A 24,765-nucleotide genomic window follows, 5' to 3' on the forward strand; every position below is an offset into this window, starting at 1 on the left:
CCACATCTTGGTGGGTGCAGATGATTTCCTTTAAAAGATAAGAATGACAGCAATTATAGGAAGCTAGTTTTATGCAAATACTGATGGAAGATTCAGAAAGAATCTGAAATTAGAGATAATGGAATCAGCAATTTGTATTAAGCTATTATTTATTCATAGAATCAGAGAATAGTTTGGGTTAGAGAGGACCTTTAAAGGTCATTTAGTCCAATTCTCCTGCAATCTTCAACTATATCAGGTTGCTCAGAGTCCTATCAAACATCAATCTGAATGTTTTCAGAGATGGGGTGTCTACCTCCTCTTTGGACAGCATGTGTCAGTGTTTTTATCATCCTTCTTGTAAAAAATTTCTTCCTTGTATCTAGTCTCAATATATCCTCTCTTAGTTTAATATCATTCCCCCTTGTCCTATTGCAATGGGCCCTGTTAAAAAGTCTGTCCCTGTCTTTCTTGTAAGACCATGTTAAGCACTGAGAGGCTGCAATAAGTCTCTTGCAGCTTTCTATTCTCCAGGCTGAACAACCCCAACTCTCTCAGCCTTTCCTTAAAGGAGAGGTGTTCCATCCCTCTGAGTATTTTTGTGGTCCTCTTCTGGACTCACTCCAACAGGTCCACATCTTTCTTGTGCTGAAGACTCCAGAGCTGAATGCAGTACTCCACATGGGATCTCATGAGAGCAGACTACAGGGGCAGAATCACCTCCCTTGACCTGCTGGCCACACTTTTTTCATGCAGCCCAGGACACAATTGGCTTTCTGGCCTCAAGCACACATCATTGCCAGTTCATGTTCAGCTTTTCACCCACCAGTTCTGCAAAGTTCTTTTTGTCAAGACTCCTCTCAATCCCTTCATCCCCTAGTCTGTACTGTAACTGGGGCTTGCTGCAGCCCAGGTGCAGGACCTCACATTTGGCCTTGTTGAACCTCATGAGATTTCCACGCGCCTGCTTCTTGAGCTTATCTATGTTCCTCTGGATGATACCCCATTCTTCAGGAGGGTCAACTGCACCACTGAGCTCAGTGTCATCTGCAAAACTGTTGAGGGTGCATTCGATCCCTCTGTGTCATTGAGGAAGATATTAAATAGCACTGGTCCCAGTATGGAACTGTCTTGGTTTGAGATAAGCAACTGCCAACCCCCCCAAGCACAGAGAGAAAAGCCTCCCTCCTAACACCAAGGAAAGAGAGGAAAAGAGAGGGGAAAGAAAAAAAAACCCACTTCAAACCACGTTTATACTAAAACTACATATATTTACTGGCTAGAAGAGGTCAGCTGTTAGCTCAGCCCAGCTCAAATCAGCTGACAGCTTCAGCCTAGTCCAAACTTCAGAGCCCAAATTTAGGCCCACCTAGATGAACCCATAACAGGAACCTTGAGGGACACCACTTGCCACTGATGTCCACTAAGCTGTTGACCATTACCTTTTGGATGCAATTGTCCAACCAGTTCCTCATCTTCCAAATAGTCTATCCATATCTCTTCAAAGTAGAGAGAAGGATGTTGTGGGGGACTGTGTAAAAGGCCTTACAGAAGCACATTCATAGTCTTTCCCTTTTCCAGTAATGTAGTCACTCTACCATAAAAGGGCACCAGATTGGTCAGGTGGGGTTTGCCTTAGTGAAGCAGTGCTGCCTGTCCCAGTCTTGCTTTCTTTGACCTTCCTTTTCAGGCTAACATACCTATGGAAGTCCTTCTTGTTCTTCTTTGCATCCCTCGCCATGTTCAGCTCCAGCTTCACCTTGGCCTTCCTAATGCCATCCCTACAAAAATGGGCAGTGTCCCTATACTCTTCCCAGAACACCTGTCCCTGCTTCAACTGCCAGTGAATTTGCATCTTGTCCTTTAATCATCAACTCAGCCATGCTGGTCTCTTGCCTTCTTTTCCTGCTTTCTTACACCTGGGGATTGAGTGCCCTTGTGCTCTATGGAAAGCATAAATGGTTCAGTTCACATCAGTTATTTCAGTTCCTTAGAAACAGTCAACACTGCTCAGCATGAAGCAGGTATATTCACAATTAAGTCCTCATTGTAATTTACTTAATTTTTAGTTGCAATATTTTAACTTAGATTTTCTATCTATCCACCTGCCTAGAAATTAAAAGATTACATTTAGAGAAAATCATACTTTTTAAAAGTTCACTATAATGTGAAATTCAAGAAATCTAATTTTTTTTCCCCTTCTGGAAATATCTGTTTATCTTATTATTGTAGTTAATCTGTCAAATTTGAAGCAATTCAGCATGGAATTTAACTCTCTCCTCTGCCCCTTCATGCACATATATGCCTGACATTATCTCAAAGATGGACTATCACAGTTCAAAAAGGTTTTTACACTTTCACATCACAAAAACAAATCAACTATTATTTCAACTGATTGAAAGCACTGTTCAGCTTTTAACTGTGAGAACTGTTTTACTTTGGCAGAAGCCATTATAAATTCTTCACTAAGAAACAGGTTGCCTTTACTTGGAAGCTCCCAACCAATCACAGGATATAAAGGAAAAAAATTAAAGGCTTGCTATAACAGGCTATTGGAAAAAAAAAAAGCAAGATTTAGAATCATAACTCCTTCAATTTCTAGTTTGTGCAAAAATCTTAAACATCAGTTATTCCACTCCCTCCCCTAGAGAACCTAATTTTAGCAAAAATTATATAAATAAAATGAAACTAAGGGCATAGCTAATCAAAGCAATATATACCCGCTTCCTTGTATCAGAAACACACTGTGAGTCAATAAAACCAACCACTCTAAGCTGAGACACCTATAGCCACTAAATACATTCTTCCAGGGTAATAAATAAATTCTCATAAATACTGCAGACATTGCTGCAGAGGGTGATTAAGATAAAGTGATCCACTGTAAAACAAAAAAATAAAAATCATGCTCACCTTTGCCTGCTGTTACTGTGCAAGGGCTGGTCATTCTGCAAGTGGATGGGTGAGGCTGCCCGCTTTGGTGAAGAAAAGGACTCTCGGGGGGTTTGCTTTGGTGATATTGGCACTTCGTTATATGAGGAAGATTCTCGTCCAGAAAGTGAAAGGGAGACAGAACTATCTAAGTTTGCTGAAGGGTCAGAAGCCTGTCTAATGGCACTGTCATCATCTGCTTTTCTAACACTCTTTTCATTTGAGAGGTTGTCTTTATCTTCATGGTTGGAGCATTCTTTGGAATCAGAAATCACACTTTTTGACCCCTTCATCTCAGTCCTGGACAAATACAGGGTGCCATAGTCCTTGTTTTCATCATCTTGCCTTTCACTTTTCACTGCCTTTCTTTCCACGCTGTCGGGATCTTTCCTTGCCCGCGTATATCTGGATGAGTAGTCAGAATCCAAATCAGAATCAAGAGATAATCCATACTTTTCTGCCAGCTGGCGTCGCCTCTCTGCCTTGTACCTAGCTATTCTCTCTGCTTTTGACTCTAGTTCCTGGACATCCATGTTTCCTGTACTATACAAGGGCTCTGTATTACCTCCTGTGATTTCTGCTCTGTATCTGGATGACCTGGGTTGCTTTTCTACAGAAGAATCTGAAGTTTCCTCCTCTTCATTTGATCTTCCTGTCAAAAGTACAACATATATGAGCAAGTCCATCCCAAAACTGCAAGTACCCTACCAATAACTCAAATCAAGTGAACTAAAAGCTTCCCACCTTCTTACAAATTAAAATTGACTGCTTAGACGCATTATATTTTTTCACTTTTGTCTCCAAAAGCACATACAAATGATTAAGAAATGTGTATTAGTAATAATTCTTTAATATAAAAGAATAATATAAAATTGTTGTTTTAAAGGAATAAGGATAATCAACTTTTTTCAAATAAGGCAACTGGAGACTTACAAGGCAAGTAAAAAATAAACTCTGACACAGCTCTTCTGTAGAACTCTTCTCCATGAAGTGGACTGCACAACTGATAGGGTAGTAAACATGAGGTAATTCAGCAGTTCAAAATTGACTGCAATATGCTACTTACCTAAGTGGGGACTGTATGGGTCAGTAGCACGCATATATCTTGGTGTGTCTTCCTCTAGTAAGCGGTGTGTGACTGATCCTGGGCAGTTTTGTAGAAGCATAGGTTGAGAATCATTTTCAATTCCCTCTAAGCGTCTAGCTATTCTCTCTTTTCTGAAAAATATGTGAAATATGTGAAAACAGGCATCTTGAAAATTTGGGGGGAGAGTTCCTAAGAGGAGGTAACAAAACAAGTTGTGGGTTTTGTTTTAAAGGCCAAAAACTTTTTTTTACCTTTTCATTTCCAAAAAATCTCGGTTGTTTGGTTCAAACAGTTTTCTTAATTCTGAAACTGAGACAACAAAAGATTATGTAGTTTATAAGCTACTACCTTTCAGAAACTTCCTATAATGCTGAGAATAAGAACAGTCAAATAAAATTCAGAGATTTGAAATAACTTAGGTCAGGAAATGAGTTTTTTCCTCGTTTTCCTAGTTTTTGAAGCTTGTGCTGTCAAAAGCACATTAGGCACACAGGTGTGACCACCAAGTGGTCCACTCTAGGTTCTTCCAGGATAAACTCAAATCTACTATGCCATCCTAGCAGTTTTTGAGTTGTAATATATACTGTACAAGTTGTATTTTGATTAACTGAGATCAAGCTTACATGGTATAGTAACCAGTTTCAAAACCAAGTAATACTGAATTACTGCTTTCCCTGTCTGCACAAAGGTCAGGGACTGACCGTGTTTAAACCCTAACCCTAACCCTATTCCTTACTTCCCTCTACTCCCTTATATTGAGCAGATCCCAAAAATCCCAGTGACTCATTGCTGGAGTGAAAATTATGGTGCACCGTCATGATATTCCTGCATGGTTAATCACTCTCTACTTTGCTAACTTTCCCCTATAGTTTTAACTGGACATACTTTCCTTCTCTTCCCCTGAACTCTTTGCTGGTGTTATGTGCTGTTAGACAGCTGTCACAGTTCACAAAATAGTAGTGAACTAAGAGGAGGCACGATAGATTAAGTAATCCCTATATACAGACATATATGTACATATGCAGACTACTGGAGCAGTAAGCGCTACATAAACAAGCGCGGTGTGGCTTCTTACCACAAGGAAGAGAAACCGTCCAGGCTGTCAAAGGTTGCAGTGGACTGGGGTGGGTGTGTGTGTGCCTAACAAACACACACATCCTCATATATATGCATCCCGGTACCATTGCCTTGGAAAACATGTGATTTTAAAAGCTCTGTGCACATACACTGATGCAAAGCACCTCCACGGTTCTAACTCTGTTGACTTGGGGATCGAAAGTTGACACAGACTAAAATCTATTGCCTGCTAAATTGGCCAGGGATTACCATCAGAAACACCTGGTGAGTCAGGACTGTCTAGCTGATATTGTTCCACTGAAGAGGTAAATCTATCACCTTTTTTTTTTTTATTTTGCTACCAGACTTCATTGCTCTAGATACTTAGAAGATAAACATTATTGAAACACCACCCTTTTAAAGGTCAGATGCACCTTCTCTACCTTCCCTGTAATGGAAGCACTTATATGCGTAGCTAGGTCAGGGCTTCAGCTCAGCTGACACAGCCAGGAAGTTTGCTGTAGTCAATACCAGTGCTCATACCTCATAAATACAATTGACGTTGGCTGTCATATCAACCTTACATGCCGAAAAGCCACTAGGACTAATGATAAAATGCCTTGGATCAGCAAGAATGAATGTATTCTGATCATGACTACTCAGAGATGCAAATGAATGAGGTATAAATGAATGAGGCTAAAGATGAGTGCCTGCTGAGAAGGTGCAATTAACAGAGGAAAGGAATTAACTGGACCACTCTCAAAAACAACTCCTTCAGACTGTATGTTTACAGAAAGCAGACTCAAGCTAGCCATTTCAATTTCTCAAGTGAGGTTAGCTCAGATTGTGATCATACCATAAAAAAATCCAACATGTACACTTGATGTACATTTGATGCTGAGTAGCTCAGGATGCAGCTACTTCACAGTGTTAACCCAAGGGACACCTCTTCCGCACCTCAGTTCAGCATCTGCAGCAAAGCAGACTGAAGTCTACGCCTATGCTATTGAGCAGGTTGACAGTGGAAGATAGCCAGGAAAGTCAGCAAATTCCAAGCACACATCTCTGGAGATGGAGGAACTGGACACCTGGGCAATGCAAAATTTGCATCCTGAACTAACACCACAGGAAAGATGAACCCTTACGTTGTGTTTCACAGACTTTTCTCTCAATTCATCAGCAGTTTCCACTGTTGCCCTGTCTACTCAAGCTATGCTAGCAGTGGAGCTGTAATAAACAGAGAACTTACCCATATGAAACCAGCCTTCATTTCAGATTCACACCAAAGGAAATGATTTCTCATAAATACTTTGCTCTCACCTCCCCAAATCTACTTCTGTTTAAGTACATTCCTCTAGCTATTGGAGTTTTTCTGTTCCATCTGTTGGCTATACACACACAAAATGGTCAAAACAAAACCCAAAATTGTTCTGTCACTTCAGACATAGGCCTCCAGAGTTCACAGTTAATAAAACCACATTCCATACAAATCCTAAAAATTTTTCTTCCCTAGTCACCAATTTATACAGTCAGCAAAACCATCATCAGAGAACAGGTCTTTTACACAGCTTTAGTAAAGCTCTAAAGCATTGCTTCATATATTAGCAAAAGTCTTCTTCCTCTCTCCCCCGCTCCAGAAAAGGAAACTTCACTCTAAGTTCCACATAGAAAAAATGTGGAACATCCAAAGAACTCCCAGAAGCATTAGCTCAACACCCTCTTGGCTACATGTTACTTGAAGTTCCAGAGATTCTAATACCGCTTTGCAGTCCTAAAAAGAGCACTGGTCCCATGAAGAATCTCTCCAACACCTTCCCAAACAACAAAGGACAAAAATAGCATAGGACTACTCTATGCTGCCTTACACTTTTTCCACCCTTGGGATTACAGACAGTAATTTCAGCTGGGTTGGCCAACATCTGCAGAGTGTTTTTTTGTGAAAGCAGTTCAAGTTCTTCTTTTGGTGAGTAGGAAAAAGAAGCATAAAAAAGCAAAAGAAAAAAATGCAGGAAGTTTTCTACTCTAGTGATTTCTTTTTGATGAATAAAATATTTTACTTCAAAACACAAAAACTAGATGGAGGCATTTCACTCCCAAAGACATTGGTTGACCCTTGCAAACTTAGTTGATCAGGTTTCTCCTTTTTAGTTTGGAATTTGAATAAGTTAGTGCCAATTCCCATCAGTTCGTGGGATGTTTTCCCATGTGACCATCAGAAACTACACCAGGGCAGTCTTAAAGAGTAACAACACTTCTATCTAAAAAGCAGCACAAAGATCTGATTCACCACACAAGAAAAGACTAAGAAGCTTAAAATAATTAATTTCACAGTAAAAGCTCCTTATCTAGATTAATTCATGGCAACACACTTTGTAAGCACCACTGGTTAGTTCAGGGCAAGAGGAAGAACAGCCACAGTTCAGAAACAGCTGTGAACTTGAGGCTTTATTTTAGGATGTTGAGCAGGATGCTATGGTAGGATACCCTCTAACGTAGACTGTCAAAAGGCATCTTATTTTAATAACTGTAGACCTTTTAAGCAAAATCTGCCTTAGAATACCAGTATTCAGCAAAAGTAGTATTGTTCCATGTCTCATCCTGGAATGAAAAACAAAAAATACATTTGGATTGCACCTTGTAAAAATGTTTTTAAAACTCCTTAAATTAAGGGGAAATATTTCTTATAGAATTCAGAAATATTTCAGGTACATTTGCTACAGAATATAAACATGTTTATGATGAAAGTTCTCTTTGACAACAGCAGACTGGACACATAAATAAAGTTGCAGGCATATGACAGCAGTTTTCTTTTTACAAAACAGAAGGTGTAAAAACTCAATTGAACCTTCCAAAAGTTTCTAAGAGAGAGTCAGCAAATACATTTGTGAAGCCAGGATGGATGTGGATCAAAAGTTTACCTGCCAGAGTCCTAATTTCTCAGAGATGGTAAATAACCGTAGCAACATGGGTATATACATTTTCATTTTGAGGAAAATTTAACACAATAGCAAAGCCTACCAGCCTCATTCCTACTTCCTCCTCTCCACACCTGGAAACGTGATAATCTAAAAACTAGGTTGGAGAAGCATTTATCTTCTGTTTATGCCAGCCGAGCCACTATGACATGTTCAATGCCCAAGTGCAGGCAGCAATGTGTGAGACTTCAGCCAGTCTCTCTGAACCCCAGTTCAGTGTGTATCAGTTGAAAATTAGACATATTCCTCCAATCTTCCAACATGTTCAACCCTAGATCAAACTTAGGCCCCAGAAATTAATGAGGATTTTCACAAAGTGTTTGGTTTCAAGTGGTCCCCTTAGAATGCAACCATAAACTCCCTCTGTTAACTGTTTCTTAAGTCTGATACACACCAATTCTAATGCCTTTATTATGAGAATATTTTCCTTAAAAATAGATATACCTTGGAATAGAATTTAGTGCACTGAGAAGCAACTTGGAGATAAGGTTTCTCAAATGAAGGCTCTCACAATTAACTTGTTGGCCACCATGACTGGTAAGGAATAATGAGGGACTATGCATTCCTGCTGACTGGTGCTCTCAGGAGGCCTGTGTTTTATAAATCTTTATCACTCTAACCTATCATTTTGCCCACAAGATTTTCTTGTGAACATCTGTAATGATTATACTTAAAAGCAAGCATGACACTCAATTAACATGTAAATGTTATGCTGGAAGGTCTCCTTTCTAAAGGAACTCTGCAAGAACTTACATTAAAAGTCCAAGGCAGTTCCATTATGTTGGGATTACTGCATTTAACCTTGTAGTTGGTCTGAAAAGACTGGATATCACCAGAATACACACAATTTTAATCAAAGTTCTGAGATCCACAACATCCCTGATTGAAGGGAACACCTTTATGCCAGTTACACATAGTTTTTCAGTCAAATGCCACCCTTTGCAGGTCAATAGCTCAAGCAGATTGTCATTTTTCCTAAATAATTCAAGAGAATTAACTCTTGCCTCTACCTCAACTGTGTCAAATGATAAATAGGGAACTGCTGTTTTCTTCGGAAGTTATTCAGACTAAGACAGAAATTTAAGAACAAAAAAAACTAAACCAAAGCCCATGTGTACTGCAGCACCTTCAAGCATGCAAGGCAAAAACTCAGAGTGCAATCAGTTGCTCATACAAGCACAGCCATTCTACCAACCACCAAAGGGACCTGGAAAGCGTTATGACTACAAGTCAAGTTAATACTTTTGATTTCAGGATTAATCTAATGTAGAAAGAAACCTCTCTGAAGTTTTGAATTTCAACTACTTCTTAACCTATAGAAAACCAGACAAACAAAGCTGAATTTTATGAAGCAGGCATATAGCAAGATCTTATAGAAGAACACTGTTGTTCATCTCTTGTTTCATCTTGTATGCAAACTTCACATGGAAAAAGAAAATGTATTTACAAAACATCTGTGCCTAAATAATTTTGACTGTGCCTCCTACTTGCATAGACTAAACTTCACATGCTGTTAAAATACCACTTGTGATCATAATGTGTCTCCTCTACTTACCTTTTGGAAGTACTGCTAAGAGATTAGCATCAATATCCTTTGTGCTGTTTGCAAGTTCTTCTTTATCTTCAAATGAGAACTCCTTCTGAAAACTGAAAGAAACATCTGTTTTACAGAACTGGGATATTTCTGCTACAAATCAAGTAAAGCCAAGATGTAATCAATTTACTGCAAGATAGTCTGACAGAGATATGCAAGAAAATATTTTCCATAAGAATGAACTAAGAAATAACCCAAAGAAACCCAGAAAGCCAAACCTAACATAATTTGAAACTTGTTTGGAACTGACTGTGACACATTTCTGCATTAAATTACTGACTGGAGACTACCTTCAAAATGCTCTACTAAGCAATTACATTTGAAATAATCTGTATCAAATGTTTCTCCATAAATATTAAAACATGTCATCAAATACAGTACTGTATGTACACTCCACCTAGCAGCCTTCTGCACGACTGCCCTGTTGTTACTGCACTGTTCTCTGGATCTTACATGGTTTATAATATGCTAAGATGAGCACCAGATCATTTAATTTTATATCATGTCTTTTCAAAACACATAGATGAAACAAAGCATTTCTTTAAGTATGTTCTTTAAATATACACACTTTAAAATGGAAGTGTCATAATGGCCTAAAGTAGATACTGTCTACAGAGACTTTTTTGGAGGAAGTGTTCCTTCTTTCCTCCTTGTAAGCTAGATTTTTTTTCTCTGATCATTAAAAAGAAAAGAGCAAACTTCTGTATTCTGACATTATGACTTCTAAACTACCCCAACTAGACATAAGAAAACTTAAACTAGTCTTAAAACCTTTAGTAAACTGTGTAGACAGGTGTAACACATAAAAATCCTCACAGTGATCCTCGGCTCTTCATTTTACCATGGTACTGATGTGCCATAGGATTTACTGTCATTCTGATAAGAAAAACTGCACAGCCTTACAGTTAGAAAATCCTTTCTTAGGACACATTTTAAATGGCACTACTTTTTTCTAAAGGGTATTTGGTTAGGAAAGAAAAAATAGTAAAAAAAAAAGAATTCCGTACTCACTATTCCAAAAGAACATTTCTCATTGAAAATAGTTTTAACATATAATGACTAATAACATTTTTCATGAACTCCAGTATTTGCCTGTTGACTGTTTATAAATAATATTCCTTTGTAAGACACTGAAGGGGGAATAAAACCCTTGAAATTACAATGAAGAAACTAGACTCTGTCACATCTAGGCACCATGCCACCTGCTGCAAATTGTGTCCAACAACTGCACTTACAGAAATTATTCCAGGTACTGCCAAGAAAAGCAATGTTAGTCACTACAGAAAATTGCAGAGAAGATGAAGAGGTGCAATAAACTGTGCATTAGAGAAAACCATGTATCCTTACAGGGCAAAAACACTGTAATTGAACTAAACAAAACCCAAAATACAATAAAAAAATAGCACATGGCAGCCACAAGCAAATGGGTGTATGTGTCATCTGAGACTGGGCAGAGACTCAGTTAACTGCATGTTTGTATATGCCTAACCCCACATTGCCAATATTCATGATTCTTACTAATTTCACAGTATGTTATTTTGTTTGACACACAGCTTCTGGAGAACCCTGGGTGGAAAGATTCCCAGTTCCCATTTGAAAGCAGTTTCTACACCTTTTGGCTGAGCATGAGTCTGAAAATGCAAATTATATTGGGCTAAGGGTACAAACCACCCTCCAATTTATTTTGTCAAATCAATTTGATTAATTAAGACAAAAGTTCTGAGGAACCCAACTCATGACTTTTGAATATCCAGGCTTTATTTAGCAGCACCTCCACTTGCTTTCATAATGCTTGTGACAGTGTTGCACCTTAAGTTTCCACAAACACAGGACTCTGTACAGAATAGCATTCACTAATACAGAAAAATCCTTGTGCATTAACACTGACCATTATGCCTCATTCCTACGTGAATTTCCAAAGGTAAAATTATACAGAATCAGGACTGGCACTAGCTTGCTGGTACTAAAAAGAACAGTATTATTGGATTGCTTGGGGATTCCTCAGCAATCCTTAAACACCATAAACTAGTTAGGTTCATTCCTGCTCCTTCCTCCATGGAGCTCCAGGGATTCTGAAGCCAGAGATTCTCTAAACCCAGTCTAAATGCCTTTCACCGGGTTTCCATCCAGTTATTCTCATGTCAGTGTTGCCAGTTACCTTATTTATTTTTCTTAACAGAAGTTATCCATGTGTACTTTGCTCCCTCAACATAGGCTCTCAGTTTCATCAATTATCTGTAAAAGTGTTCTCTACTTACTCTAGTTTTCAGTCATCTTTATTTGTATATGGTGATCAGAATTGAACAGTCTTGATTCCAGACCTGGGTGTCAGCAATATCATATAAAAATAGGAATTTTAAGAGAGAAAGCTATATGACTAGCCAGTTGAATGCTGGGATCTACAACATATTTGCCTTTTTGTATCTACACCAAATTGGTTGCTCAATCCTGTATGAGAAACTAAATGTCAAGGCTTTGCTTTCACCAGTTGCAAGTGACAGAAAAATTTATCAGCCCCCAATGTACAACTGTGCACTTAGCGTTATTACATTACATCCTTTTTCTATTACTCCTCAAGGTCATCCAGTTCTTCCTGTATGTGAACTCCCTCCTTTTTTGTATAGAGGGTGGCTTACAACCTTTGCTCACTGGCAGATTTCATTAAAACTCTTTAAATAACCACAAACTTCCTAAGTTTAACCCTTACCGAGCTACACAGCATCAAGGTTAATTGCTTTGTAAAAGTCCCTTCATACTTTCGCTTATGCCCTCATTTCCCATTTCCCTCTGGACAGATTGTCAACTTGTATTTACTTGTTTATTTTTAAAAGTTTAACAATTTTCATATACTATTTTATCCACAATAGAGGACTTTTACCTCTTCAGAGGCTCTATTGCTAAGGTGCAGGTTGCATTGCTTTTTTTAAATATTTGCACATGAAAAAATCAAAATGTTTTAATCTAATGTATAATTACATTACTTTCACATGCATAGAGGATTCAGAGACAGAGCACTACTCTGAAGATGACAGAGTCAAGCCAAACAATTGGCTATTTATAGACACATATTTCAAATTAGTTCTAAAAATGAAAGTAGGCATATTTAGGACATGTCAAAGCATTCAATAAGAACATTCATTAGGAGTCCAAATTGAGTTGGAATGATGTTAAAGAACTTACAAATAAAGAAAAAAGAAAAAAATTAAAGGATGCTACTCGTAAGTGTTTTAAAAAAATACTCGTAATTCCTCACCAAGACTTCCTTTGTTCCTGAAAGGGATATATCCATATGTCCCCCTGCTTTATTAGTTTCTCTGCTGAAGAAGGAGTTGCAGCATCAATTCAGTTGCTTAAGCAGAGTCAGATAGTCAGACTTGGATCGCCACATATATTGTACCTGCAAACTAACCCACAACTCTCTTCTAGAAATATCACAACTACATCTAGTTATTATTTAGGTGCAGATTCTGCAGTACTATGAGTTTCTCCACTTAACAGCTAGGCTCTGCACATTCATTCTTAAAATAATTAAGGCATACATGGGTTTCTCTAAAAGAAAAAAAAATAGATGTTTTTAAGAATTCACTCTTAAAGTCCCTGTTAAATCTGGATACTGAAGGAGGAACTTCTCATCCTTTCCTTGCCTGAAATACAGCCTGTGACCATGGTTCATGGAATGTAATGAACAGCACAAGGCTCCACCAGTTTGTTTCACAGAGGATTTGTGTGTGGTTTGGCCTCAGGTTGCCAACAAACTCATTATACTCCCCAGTGTTCAGGAATTCAGATGATTCCTTTTAAAACACAGGCAACACTATTTCTTAAGAGGTTCTGTTAAGAAACAATGTATAATGTAGCATTAGCAGAGTACTTGACAGTCTCAGTAGTTATACTGCTCAGCCAACTTCCAAAATAAGTGTGGGCTGTATTCTGTACATCATGGATTTCAGGCTGAAAACTTCATCTGCTGCTGCAGCAGCCACATACAGTTTCTAAATAGCTGTCCCACTAACCTAGTTACATGCCCAAAAGCAACCAGAAGTTTGATCCAAATGCCACTGGTAACACTGACCTGCCATCCCATTTAAAGCTACAGGATATAACAAGATTTTATGATTGAAACAAAAAATCCACTTGTATACCACCAGCCAGCTAGGTTCTTGTTCTTCTCTTTTCTTCTCTTTCTCTACCTCCAGGAGAATTTCCTTCCCCAGACTCCTGTATAAAAGGTCCATTCTACAGTCATATCCTTCTCTGCTACTCTCATTTCTACCTTCCCCTTCCTGCTTTCACAACACAATGTGTCTTCTACACCCATTCTCTCCATCTCTTTACGTGACCTAGAAACAACACAGCAGGGAATCAGGTGTGCTCCAGGTGGTGTGCATTGACTGAATGGAAGTTTGCAGGCGCGAGCCTGTGTGCTGGTGGATTCCTGGGCAGCTGAGCCAATGACATGGCTGGTTGCTGGAGCAAGAGTTAGTTCCCCACTCCCTGACCTCCTCTCTCTGCCATTATGAATGAGTCCAGCTAGCACAAACATGGATACCAAAAGAAGTTGGAGCAAGGATGGGAAGAGAGGGAATGTGATCTGCCATCTTGCTTAACTGTATCCTCCTATTCAGCCTTGTGGAACCATGCCCTAAGAATGCAGGCATGAGGCAGCAAAGCCCTGCAAGGAAGCAGCAACACCACCTGTCCAACCATCTTTGCAGTGTCCCACCTCTTCTCTCCCCCCTAGATTGCTAGCAAAGCTCCCTGCGAGGATGTGTATGTAACTCATCTGCTTCAGCCACCTTCTTTTACAGACAGGTAAATATGCCAGGCTGGTTCACTACATTGGTTCACTGGTCTCTATTGTGTCCATGCCACTCAAGGAAAAATGGCTACTGCAGTGGCAGACTGGAACTTTTCCCTTAGCAATGCCAGGTTTACATTTTAACATCACTTAGGAGGCAATTGGTATTTTCAATACTTGTTCAGAGCATCTGCTCTATGCCAAAGCTTGGTCCTATGAGAGGATCAATAATAATTTTTCCTGACAAAAGAATAAATGTAGATTCAGGCACTGACTATAAGTTACTGCAACTGGTCACCCTCACAGGACAATTAAAACTTGACCTTACCTTAATGCTCTCTTCCTTAGGAGCAATCGTGAGGGTTTAAATCTGACTGAGTTTCCCTTGGCAAAATCTGTGAAATAGAAAAAACCCACAACATTGTAAAGATGCTGTAATAAATAAAGAACTTTTGGTAAACTAGGTCATAGTCTCCAATCACAGTCTTCCTACTGCAAAAGACTGTGCAGAGGCCTTCTCTCTAGACAAATAGCTCAAGTGGGCATGTTCAACATGGTGATACACCAAAGCCTTGTAAAAATGAGTACAAATGGCAGACGTATCACAAGCATTAACACTTTATAGCACTGCCATGTTGTGGTGTAGCAATGCAGACTGCAGTGATTATTTAAAGTCTTTGACTCAGTTTCCCATCTTATAAAATGGACAGTAGACAGGTTTATGATGCACTCTGCAAATGAGAAATACTGCAAACAGAAAGTGCCTTTTTGGCTGCAGCCTAGCAATACTATAAAAAAATGCATATTCACTGCAGAAATCAGACATGTCCAGCTGAGGATCTGCTGCAACAATATTACACCATCCATGTCAGACAGAAATTATTGTTTACTGTTTGGTAGGTCCCTTTTTTTTTTCCTGAATAGCCTTAGTATATGCTTTACTTTCACAGAGGAACACATGTTTTCACTGAGAGCAAAACTGTGTCAGATGCAGCCTTATCTTCAAAAACCATATATTACAAAGCCTCTAGGTTCCCCCATCTATGAGAACTATAATAAGCAATGGGCAATCTCCCCATTCTCTCTGGATTCAACTTTTTCATTTCTGCAATCAAGTGCATCACCAGAGGGTCTAAATGATGACCAGGGGCAAGAGGGACCTGTGCTCCAAGTACCATCTCCCTCCATTCAACAACGAGGATGCTATTAAGAGACTTTAGGGGACTGCTAGCCAGGAAGCATGGGAGCACCTGGTCAGTAACTGCCAGTGAAAAGTACATAAAGCTAATAACTTAATCCCAATAGAAAACTGCCTTCTGTCAACATCTGTATTAAATCTACTACCCCAAGACTCTAAATTAATAACCAATTGGTCACTGATAAAGGGATCATTTTACTTTTTGAAGACACACCTGAATATTACACAACCCACTCTTTGAAGCAATTCAAAACCAGATACATCCCTTTTACTCTACCTCATAGCTGAGATTTAACTATTTCAAGGAAAGTCTAACTGGCAAAAAACCCACTTTTTGCCTATGCACAATATTTTAAAATCTGGGTAGGATGTCTCTTATATTTGCAGAATGGTTATAACGCAACTTATTACAGCTGACAATATGAGTCTTAATTTGGAGAATGTACATTTTGTCCATGCCTTTCAAAACTTTTCCTCCTCTTTCACTTCTTTCTGCTACCTCTACAGGTGTAAAGATAAAAAAAAAAACCCACCATAACAAAAAAAGTAACAGAAATAAAGAATTTCAACAGCTTGATAAGAAAACTTAGATTGTGCAAAAAGGCATTTTTTAGGCATTTGCTACAAGTCACTGCAGATTTCAAGCAGCTCTGCTAATAGCATTCTTAATAGGCAACTTTTTTATGTTTTTGTTAACATTGATTTTCTCTTCCCATTAAATGGAGAATAAAGGACATAGATTACACAGAAACATCTTGTTAAACCAAAACAGAGTGTTATAAGAAAAACAGTGTGAATGGTATATAAATCATTATATTTTACACTACAACATTAAAAAAATACTCCATGCCATACATATCTTCTAAAAAGGGCAGATTTACATGACTTTGAGAAGCCTATGCACTAACTTTCAAAGCCCAGCTCAGCATCATCTTAGCTAATCAGAACCAGGCATATCTTAAATTTATAGCTGTTCTAACAGGATACAACCCATCCTAGAATTTTTGGCACTGAAGCAGCTGTCCACCATGAAAACCACAAGCAGACCACAGAGAAATTCTGCCTACCCTAGCCAAAACTGGGGAGGTAATATGAGAAGTGAATAAAGTAGCCTGCACTGCTTCCCTGAAAGCAGGGAGAGAGAAGGGCTGTTAAGAGGGGGCACATAAGTGGGTTTGGCTCTTGCTACCCGTTAAACACACTCAGTAACATTCATACATACCACATCTATGCTGCCTCAAAAACATCTTAAAACTTTGCTGTATTTCACAGGGGTGAGCTCCAATTTTATTTCCACATTCCAAACAAGAAAAATGTAACAGACAATTATATTCTGTTACACAGTTTTGATGTTTTATGTACTTCCTTCCGTTCAAATTAAACATCATATTGGGGGGATTAGAGTCCAATAAAACATACTTACCACAATATGGAAGTCTTAAATACAAACACAGGAGGAAAAGTAAAACAACTCTGCATCAAAAGACAATAACTATGCTCACAAAAGAAACATTAGTTTAGCAGAGTCTTATTAAATGGTTAATTTAAAGATAAAAAACCACCCTCAGAGTACCTGATACACAGAAGGAAAATATTTGCAACAGCATTTTGTTCTTTCTTCTGCTGAAGAATTTTAAACATGCTCATAATCACATTAAAGTTATTTTAAATATTTGCATTTAAATTTAAGAGTATATTTACTGAAGCGTAAATCAAACTTGCTCACAAGTTTAACCATTTGTTCAGTCTAGTTCCCTTCCCTCTTAAGTACAAACTACTGCATAAAACCATAATTAAACACATAGGAAATCTGAAATGCTGAATTCAAAAAGAAAAAGTAGATGCAACCTTCCAGTGTTACTTAGTATATTTAAAGGCCCTAAGTCGGTGGCAAGCTAAGCTAATTAAAAGATCCATCTAATCGGATCTTTCAAAAGTGTCCTTTAGAAAATAATGAAATAGTCTAGGTGACTAACTGCATACTGACTGCTAAAGTACCTAATGCAGCTGCAGAAGATCCAGTCAAACAATATTTACACAGGCATGCACATATACGAGAGATTAAATACACACAAATGAACTACATTTTCTTCTATCTACTTGGAACTCTTACCTTGCTCCTCAGAGTATTTAACATTTCCCAAATAGCTGGAGATCCAAGGATTTCTGAACATGGTTGCACAAACAAAGGATTCAGCAAAGAGAAACTACAATAGCAGCTAATTCTCAAGCAGCCACAGCCCTAGGCCTGTCTTAGCAATATCGTGTAGAGATTTTTCATAGCACAGGACTGGAGCTGTCAGGCTATCGCGTCCCAGGGAGTACAGTAAATGCATAGCAATAGGCTGCAAGCCGGAGCAGCTCAAGCCAGTAATCAGATTACAAACAGAAATTAGGCACATGAATGCTAAAACAGATTGGGCAATGGTGATTGGGAGATTTATAACATTACCACTTCAAAGATCCAGCCAAATCACATATTATATTCCTGCAAAATGAATGTAGAACCCTTAAAACCTCATATTAAGAAACTAAACAAACAAAAAAACCCCAACAACAAAAACCTCGAAGAAGAGGAATAATTCCTTCATATCTCTAATCAGGATAAACTGCAGTGCAAGCTTAAGAAAAACAGCATCCAGGCTGCCAAAAAATGGACTCTGTTAATCATATCATTATGCTTAAATGTTTTGCCTAACTATTAGTTGGAACATTTAAAACAGACAAGATTTATGGATAACATATGAGCAAAATTACTGGTGGGGGTAGGGATTAAAGAACAGACACCACAACTCCAAATATTTTAATTCAAGACAGAAGGTGCAAAATTGCACAAAAGTACTGTCTAGCTATCTTTTTTTTATTATTAAACAGATTTGATGGATTTTGTATTGAAGAGTGGAAACTCTTTATAGTTAATTTTGAAAGTCTGGAAATAATTGTTTGAAATGGTGAAATAACCCTGGCTCAGTCACCCACACTCAGCTACCTGATGGTCTAACAAATACACAAAGAAGCATTAAATATTTGACTAAAACAGGTCCATTCACTTAATCCCACACAAACAAACAGGGAAGCCTATTAGCTTTCCTCCAGTAGACTTCTTCATTTCAAAAAGATTTCAACTAGCATTAGTATTACAGGCTAAGAGAGTTGAGGTGGTTCAGCCTGGAGAAGAGAAGCCTCCAGGGAGACCTTATAGCACCCCCTAATACCTAAAGAGGGCTACAAGAGAGCTGGAAAGGGACTTTTTGTAAGGACCTGTAGTGGTAGGACAAGGGTTAATGGCTTTAAGCCGAAGGAGGGTAGGTTTAGATTAAATATCAGGAGGGAATTCTTTACTCTAAGCGTGGTGAGGCACTGGAACAGGTTGCCCGGAGAAGTTGTAGATGCCCCATCCCTGGAAGCATTGAAGGTCAGTTTGGATGAGGCTTTGAGAAATCTGGTGTAGTGGAAGGTGTCTCGGCCCATGGCAGCAGGGGCATTGGATCCAGATGATCTTTAAGGTCCCTTCCATCCCAAACCATTCTATAATTCCATGAGAAGTAAACTCACCACAAGACTGGGGTTGTCAGGACCACAAAACTGTAGTCTAGAAACAAAATACTGAAGTTCTTGACTTTTCTCACCTCTTTTTATGATATCTGGTAAAACAGAATCCTAATCTGTGCTGGGAACCTCTATGTACAGGCAATATACAAGCAATGATGCTGTGAAAGAGACTGCTTAATCACAAGTGAAAAATATAATCTATCAAAAACCTGTTAATGGCTGTTGGCTCACCATGAAATTTTATTATTCTGTCCAGGTCATCACAATATTGTTTCTCATGCTAGCAAGTTATTGCAATGGAAAGAAGAATATGCACTCCATCTTGTCTAAAGGCCCTGCTATTTATGTTCATTTATTTATTTATAAACATGAATAATGCTGGAGTCACCCTAACCAAAGAACCTTCTATTAGCTGATCATTCAACAGGTGAGAGTTCCCCGGAATGAGAGTCACCCAACACAAGGAACACAGCCTCAAAGCCTCTCACCATGTAACATCCTCTGTTTACAAATATCTGATAGGATATATCATGTTTTTTTAATTTGCCCATAACCTTGCTACCTATCTTGTGTAATTCTAACCACTTCGCAGCACTGCCAAGAGAACACAAACAGACACTTCTGCTCTCTCCTGACCAGCTGTGAAGGCCTCTATGTACTGGAGCCTAATATATAAAAAGGGGTAACAAAAAACATAATTTTTTGACATTAGTTCCAAATTTGCCATTAACCTGAAAATCTGCTTTATTGTCTAGGCTAAGTGCAGATGTGCTTAAAACACAAAAACAAGACAGTGCAGAACTAACAAAGAAGATGCTAGTAACAGCTAATGGAGAGATTCTGGACCAGTATCTGTATTGGTATATCAATAAGAGATGCCCTGTTCTGAAAACTCCCTTTCTCAACTGTGCTTGTGTGAAGGCTGTTTACTTCACCTTGTGAATAGAGGTATTATGAACTGGAGCATTTTTAAACACCTGTAACTCATCTGTAAGGCAAATTTCTCTTATATAAAGTGCAGGTAAATAACATTTGATAAATTTTGTGTCTGCAGTCTTTAGCAAGGTGAAAGAAGTTAGACTTGACAGGTGAGCTGATGCAATAGCTCATGGCTGCCAAGAAATACAGTGCTACCAGTTGCTCCCTCTGCTGCAGGATCTCTGCTAGGTCCTGCTCCCCCCTATTGACGTGGTCTGATGACTAAACTGGGAGTAAATATTACTTTTTATTTTTGTTGGGTAGGCTTTTCAGGATGTGCCAGAACAAAGAAAAAGGCACAGGATCTTATGATCAGGAAAGGGATCAACCTTCCTGGCTAACAAAGGAAGTAAGCTCAGCTCAAATGTCATACCCATGTCTGGCAATGTCCTACACAACAAAAAAGACAGCTATGTTTGTATTTGTGGAGGGAGGGGTCAGGCTCCCACATTTCTCTGCTACACATCATTCCCAACATTTTGTCCTCAGCATCCTCATGGTGAATGTGGCGTGGAAGGTAAAGCACACAGAGCTGCAGAAAGACAGAAAACTCTGGAATGCCTTTCACAAATGTGTAATTTTTGAACAGGTTCCTGCTTGTGCTGCTCAAATTCTAGCTACAGAACACATCAAGAAGCCAGTCTCTCCAACAGCTCTGGCTACCACCTGCAAAGAAATATTTTTGATAGGCTTCGGTGCAAGTAGGACTCCTTTTCCTACTATACACAGCTGGCACATCAAGAATACAGGGGCTACCTCACAGGACCAAAGAACTGTTACAGAGTAGAATAAAATATCCAATACAAACAAAGTCTGTAACAAGGTCTTCACAAAAATACCAACCCATACTCTAAAATTTGGCTTCAAGATCTCTTCATGTTAGGTTGGAAGGTAATCACCAGGCATTGCTCCGTGCACAGTATCTATGAAGTAACATTAATGTCACTGCTGTTAATATCAAAATTGTGTTACTGTGCAGAATCTGTGACCCCAGAGTTTGTTCAGTGTCAATTCAAGATGAGGGGTATGTGCCAACACTGCTTTCAATATTAAAACCCCTAAAGCTGTGAGATACTGGAGCCTTAGGATATTACACCAATACTATGCACTTCAGAGATCATCGGGAATATTTAACTGCAGTAAATGACCACTTCCCTCCCTCCTTCCTATCAAAAATGTATCACCTATTGAAAAGAGCAGAATCTGTGCCATCCCTTAACCAGCTTTGACAGCAGACCAAAACAGTAGGTTGTAAAAACAGTAAGTCAGCAGAGTCAAGCAATAGTATCAAGAAAAGAAGTCTTGGACGTAGCATCATGGTGCTTGTTTGAAAGCAGCAGATTTAAGAGCAAATCTTTCTCAGAGGAAAATAAATTCATCACCAAATACTTGATGAGGAAAGGAGAAAGAGCAGTTTGTCCTTCAAAAAGATCCAGTCTCCAGGACCCAGAAGTGTGTTTCATCAAACTATGTTATCAAGGCTGTGTTACAAATCGGTAGTAATATTCTTGTTCCCCTCTGCCATCATTAATTCTTGAGCATTAGCAGCCTCCAACATAAGCAAACAAAGAGAGAACAACAGTTCAGCCATCAGAAAGGGGGGCAGCCCAGCAGGAAGCAAAATTTGCCGTCATCTGGGCAAAGAGCTCGAGGTTAAGCATGTATACGTTTCAAATCCGAGACTGCTCATGAAAGACCAGCTGGCAGTTAAATGCTGTTCTGAAGCTTCCCACAGGAAAAGAAGGAAAATATCTTCCTTTTGTCTGGCAAAATTAATTGTTCTAATCAAAGCTGGAGTTTAAACGGCTTGCAAAACGGTTCCAAACTCAAAGGGCAGCCAGCCCCAAAGCACTGAGGAGTTATGAATCAGGTCCCGCCAAGACCAAGACTTTTTTCTTCCTGAATTTTGATCACTTATGAATTTATATTTAGAAGAGTTCCTCTGTGATAAGTAGAACTAGATACTTTGTTGTGACTTGCAGTTATTATAAAAGCAAAAATCAAAGAAGCCTATGACAGCTGTTTGAAGAAAACCTAAAAATAAAATAAAATTTTAAAGAAATCAACAATGCAGAGGAAAGAAAACCTATAGTGACTGCAAAGAAACTTTGAGCAACTATTATAGTTAAGGGAAGCAGGAATCTGAGATGATCTGTATAAACAAGATAATGAAATCATATTTTCATCCACATTTCATGGGCAGAGATCTAAAGGAGCTCATGAATTTTATTCCACTGCTCTTTTTCTGGACAACACAAGCACCTTTGGAATAGCTAGTCAAAGCAAGCTGTGCCAAGATCTGAGATGCCAAAGATGACTGCAGGAATGAAGGTCAGAAGATCGGGCTAAACCAGACCACTCTTTTCCATCAGTCTGTCTGACCTTCCCTCCCAGGCTGCAAGCTACTTGCCTACCCCATGCTGCCCTGTCAGTTTTCGGCATGCAGGCATGTCTTTCTGAAGGAAAGTGGCAAGGCACTCCCTTGTCTTATTTCCCCGTCCTCCCACTCTACAGCAACATCTGCCAAAGTGCTCAAGAAATAAGTCAGCCCAAAGCTAAAGGACAGGTCAAAAATCTACCAGAAGATTACTTCACTTAACAGGAAGTTACCATCTTGAGTCACATCCAAGCAGCCTAGCTTGCAAACACGTATGTATTCTGGGTTGGCGATGCCAGTCACTCGTGTCTTCTCCATCTAACACCCATGTACCTGGGCAAGTGGTAACTTCTCATTTCTTAAATGGAGGCCATTTGTATGAACTTTAAAACTGAGCAAATGTAATCCTTTTCAAATAATGATCCTGACGAGAAGGTTTATGTTTGGCCAGTGATTATGTTTTGGGCAAGTCTTCAGATAAACTTCAGCACTGCGTTACTTGTGTGTGGTACACTTTAAAACAGGTCATAGGTAAAGAGATCAGAAAAGGGGACTGAGTTTTTTAGTACAAGATGACAGATGTGTTGAAAGAATATGGACAGTCTTTTGGCACTGGCTATTTAGTCGTGTGCTGTGGGAAAAAGGAGAACAACAGGTATTTTTGCATTCGGACTAAAAAAAACCCTTTCCAATGCACCAGGTTACTATTTCTGATTTGAAGAAATCTCATTTGAGTAATTTATTTTAGCAACTGTTTGCTCCTAAAAGGATATTTTGGTATCTTTCAATCTTGCAACACATTCTTAGAAAAGGGAACATGAATCTCGTTTCCTGACATTCCTACATCTCGTATCATGGTTTGCAATACTGTATGGCAAGACTGTAGTTTAATGAAAAGATGTGCAAGGTTTTCCTCTGAAGGAGTAGGATCTGTCTAGAGTGGCATCTTCAAGGAGGTTTAAAGGCCACATACCTTTTTCATGTGAGGCATATTATCTGAATTCAGTCAGACCTATTTGTCTGGGGCCTGAAACAGTAACAGAAGATGTCAGGCATGAACATGGTCAGGGTTAGGCATGGACTGAGAAAATGCCAGGAAATGAGGATAAGGCAGGAACTCATCTCCCTGCAATATGTACAATTTAAATGATTAAACTGCTTGAGGACTTTGAGGAGACATGGGTTTTTACCTAACAAAACAATATTTGAGAGCATTTCACACCATGGCTCACTGTAAAGCAGCTGCAGCTCAGATTGTGAAGGCACATGTTAGCCAAAAGTCTGTGGACATCCTTCACTGAAGTCACTAGACAAGCAGCAGCATTTTCTTTACTATTGCAGTGAAAAAGAGCTTTGCTGCTGGGACAACTCAGGACCTCAACTGCTGTTGGGAGACTGTAAAACTCCGGTCCCCCAAACAAGCAGCTAGGGTTTCCAGGATGGGTTTCCCCATCTTCTGACACTTCTAGTGTCTACAACCAGCACAAGGCTCTCCCCTTGCCTGGAGCAGCAAGTGGCCTCATACAGTTAAGTGACAAAAAAGCCCAGCCACACTACTGAGTTTTTTCCTGGCTGCTCTTGTACACCTCTGTAGGGGTGTAAAAGCTCAAAAAGGGAGCAGAGAGAGGCATGCAATACCCCAAGGAAGAATTTATAACAAAGTTCTTTGGCTCTTTGTGATAGTCATCTAAGGAAAACATCAATTTTGTTTACCACTGCAATGTGACATTTCACAGGCCACATCATATCCCTGCATACTTACCTTGAAATATAACTTTTCAAGCCTCAGGCAGACAACACCTCTATGACCCTAGCTCCCATCCTGTCTAGGGCATGTTTCAATACTTTCTCATAAAATTAAATATTTAGTAAAAAACCAAAAAATGCATGCTCTATTCAAAAGCTGATGGTCAAGGCAGGACAGCTCAACTACAAGTACTGTCACTGAAAATAGTGTTACTATGAAAAGGCATGTGTACCAGGCCTTAATTTGCATCCAGCATGGCTAAGCAAAAATTAACAAGGAAAGAAAATCTGGTTAGCACAGTGATGCTGCAGTTCTGGAGCCTGTTCTCTAGAGATCAGGTTTAAATTTATAGCAATCATGGCGGTTTTCTCTTTATTGTCCTCATTGACTCCCAAGGCCTCTACAAAAATCACAAACATGCCCAGTGCCCAGGGGGTACCAGTCACCAACAGCAAATTAATCTCAAGTCAGATCTGAGGAGCCTTACCAGAGCTGT

General features: G+C 39.1%; 1 protein-coding gene across 2 annotated transcripts in view; it reads right to left on the reverse strand.

Annotated features, from left to right (window-relative positions):
* The window catches only part of SVIL (supervillin), a 138,063-nt gene that overhangs the window by 53,647 nt on the left and 59,651 nt on the right, over window positions 1–24,765 (reverse strand). The window contains exons 2-6 of one of the 2 annotated variants that reach the window (XM_071559982.1): window positions 14,746–14,812; window positions 9,581–9,672; window positions 4,246–4,303; window positions 3,974–4,125; window positions 2,890–3,559 (exon numbers count right to left, since the gene is read on the reverse strand). In XM_071559982.1, coding sequence (XP_071416083.1) covers window positions 2,890–3,559; window positions 3,974–4,125; window positions 4,246–4,303; window positions 9,581–9,672; window positions 14,746–14,812 — 1,039 coding nt within the window. The remainder of the gene's footprint in view (window positions 1–2,889; window positions 3,560–3,973; window positions 4,126–4,245; window positions 4,304–9,580; window positions 9,673–14,745; window positions 14,813–24,765) is intronic. The other variant, XM_071559981.1, reaches the window with a different exon arrangement.

Source organism: Pithys albifrons, chromosome 7 (assembly GCF_047495875.1).
Source record: "Pithys albifrons albifrons isolate INPA30051 chromosome 7, PitAlb_v1, whole genome shotgun sequence".
NCBI lineage: Eukaryota > Metazoa > Chordata > Aves > Passeriformes > Thamnophilidae > Pithys > Pithys albifrons.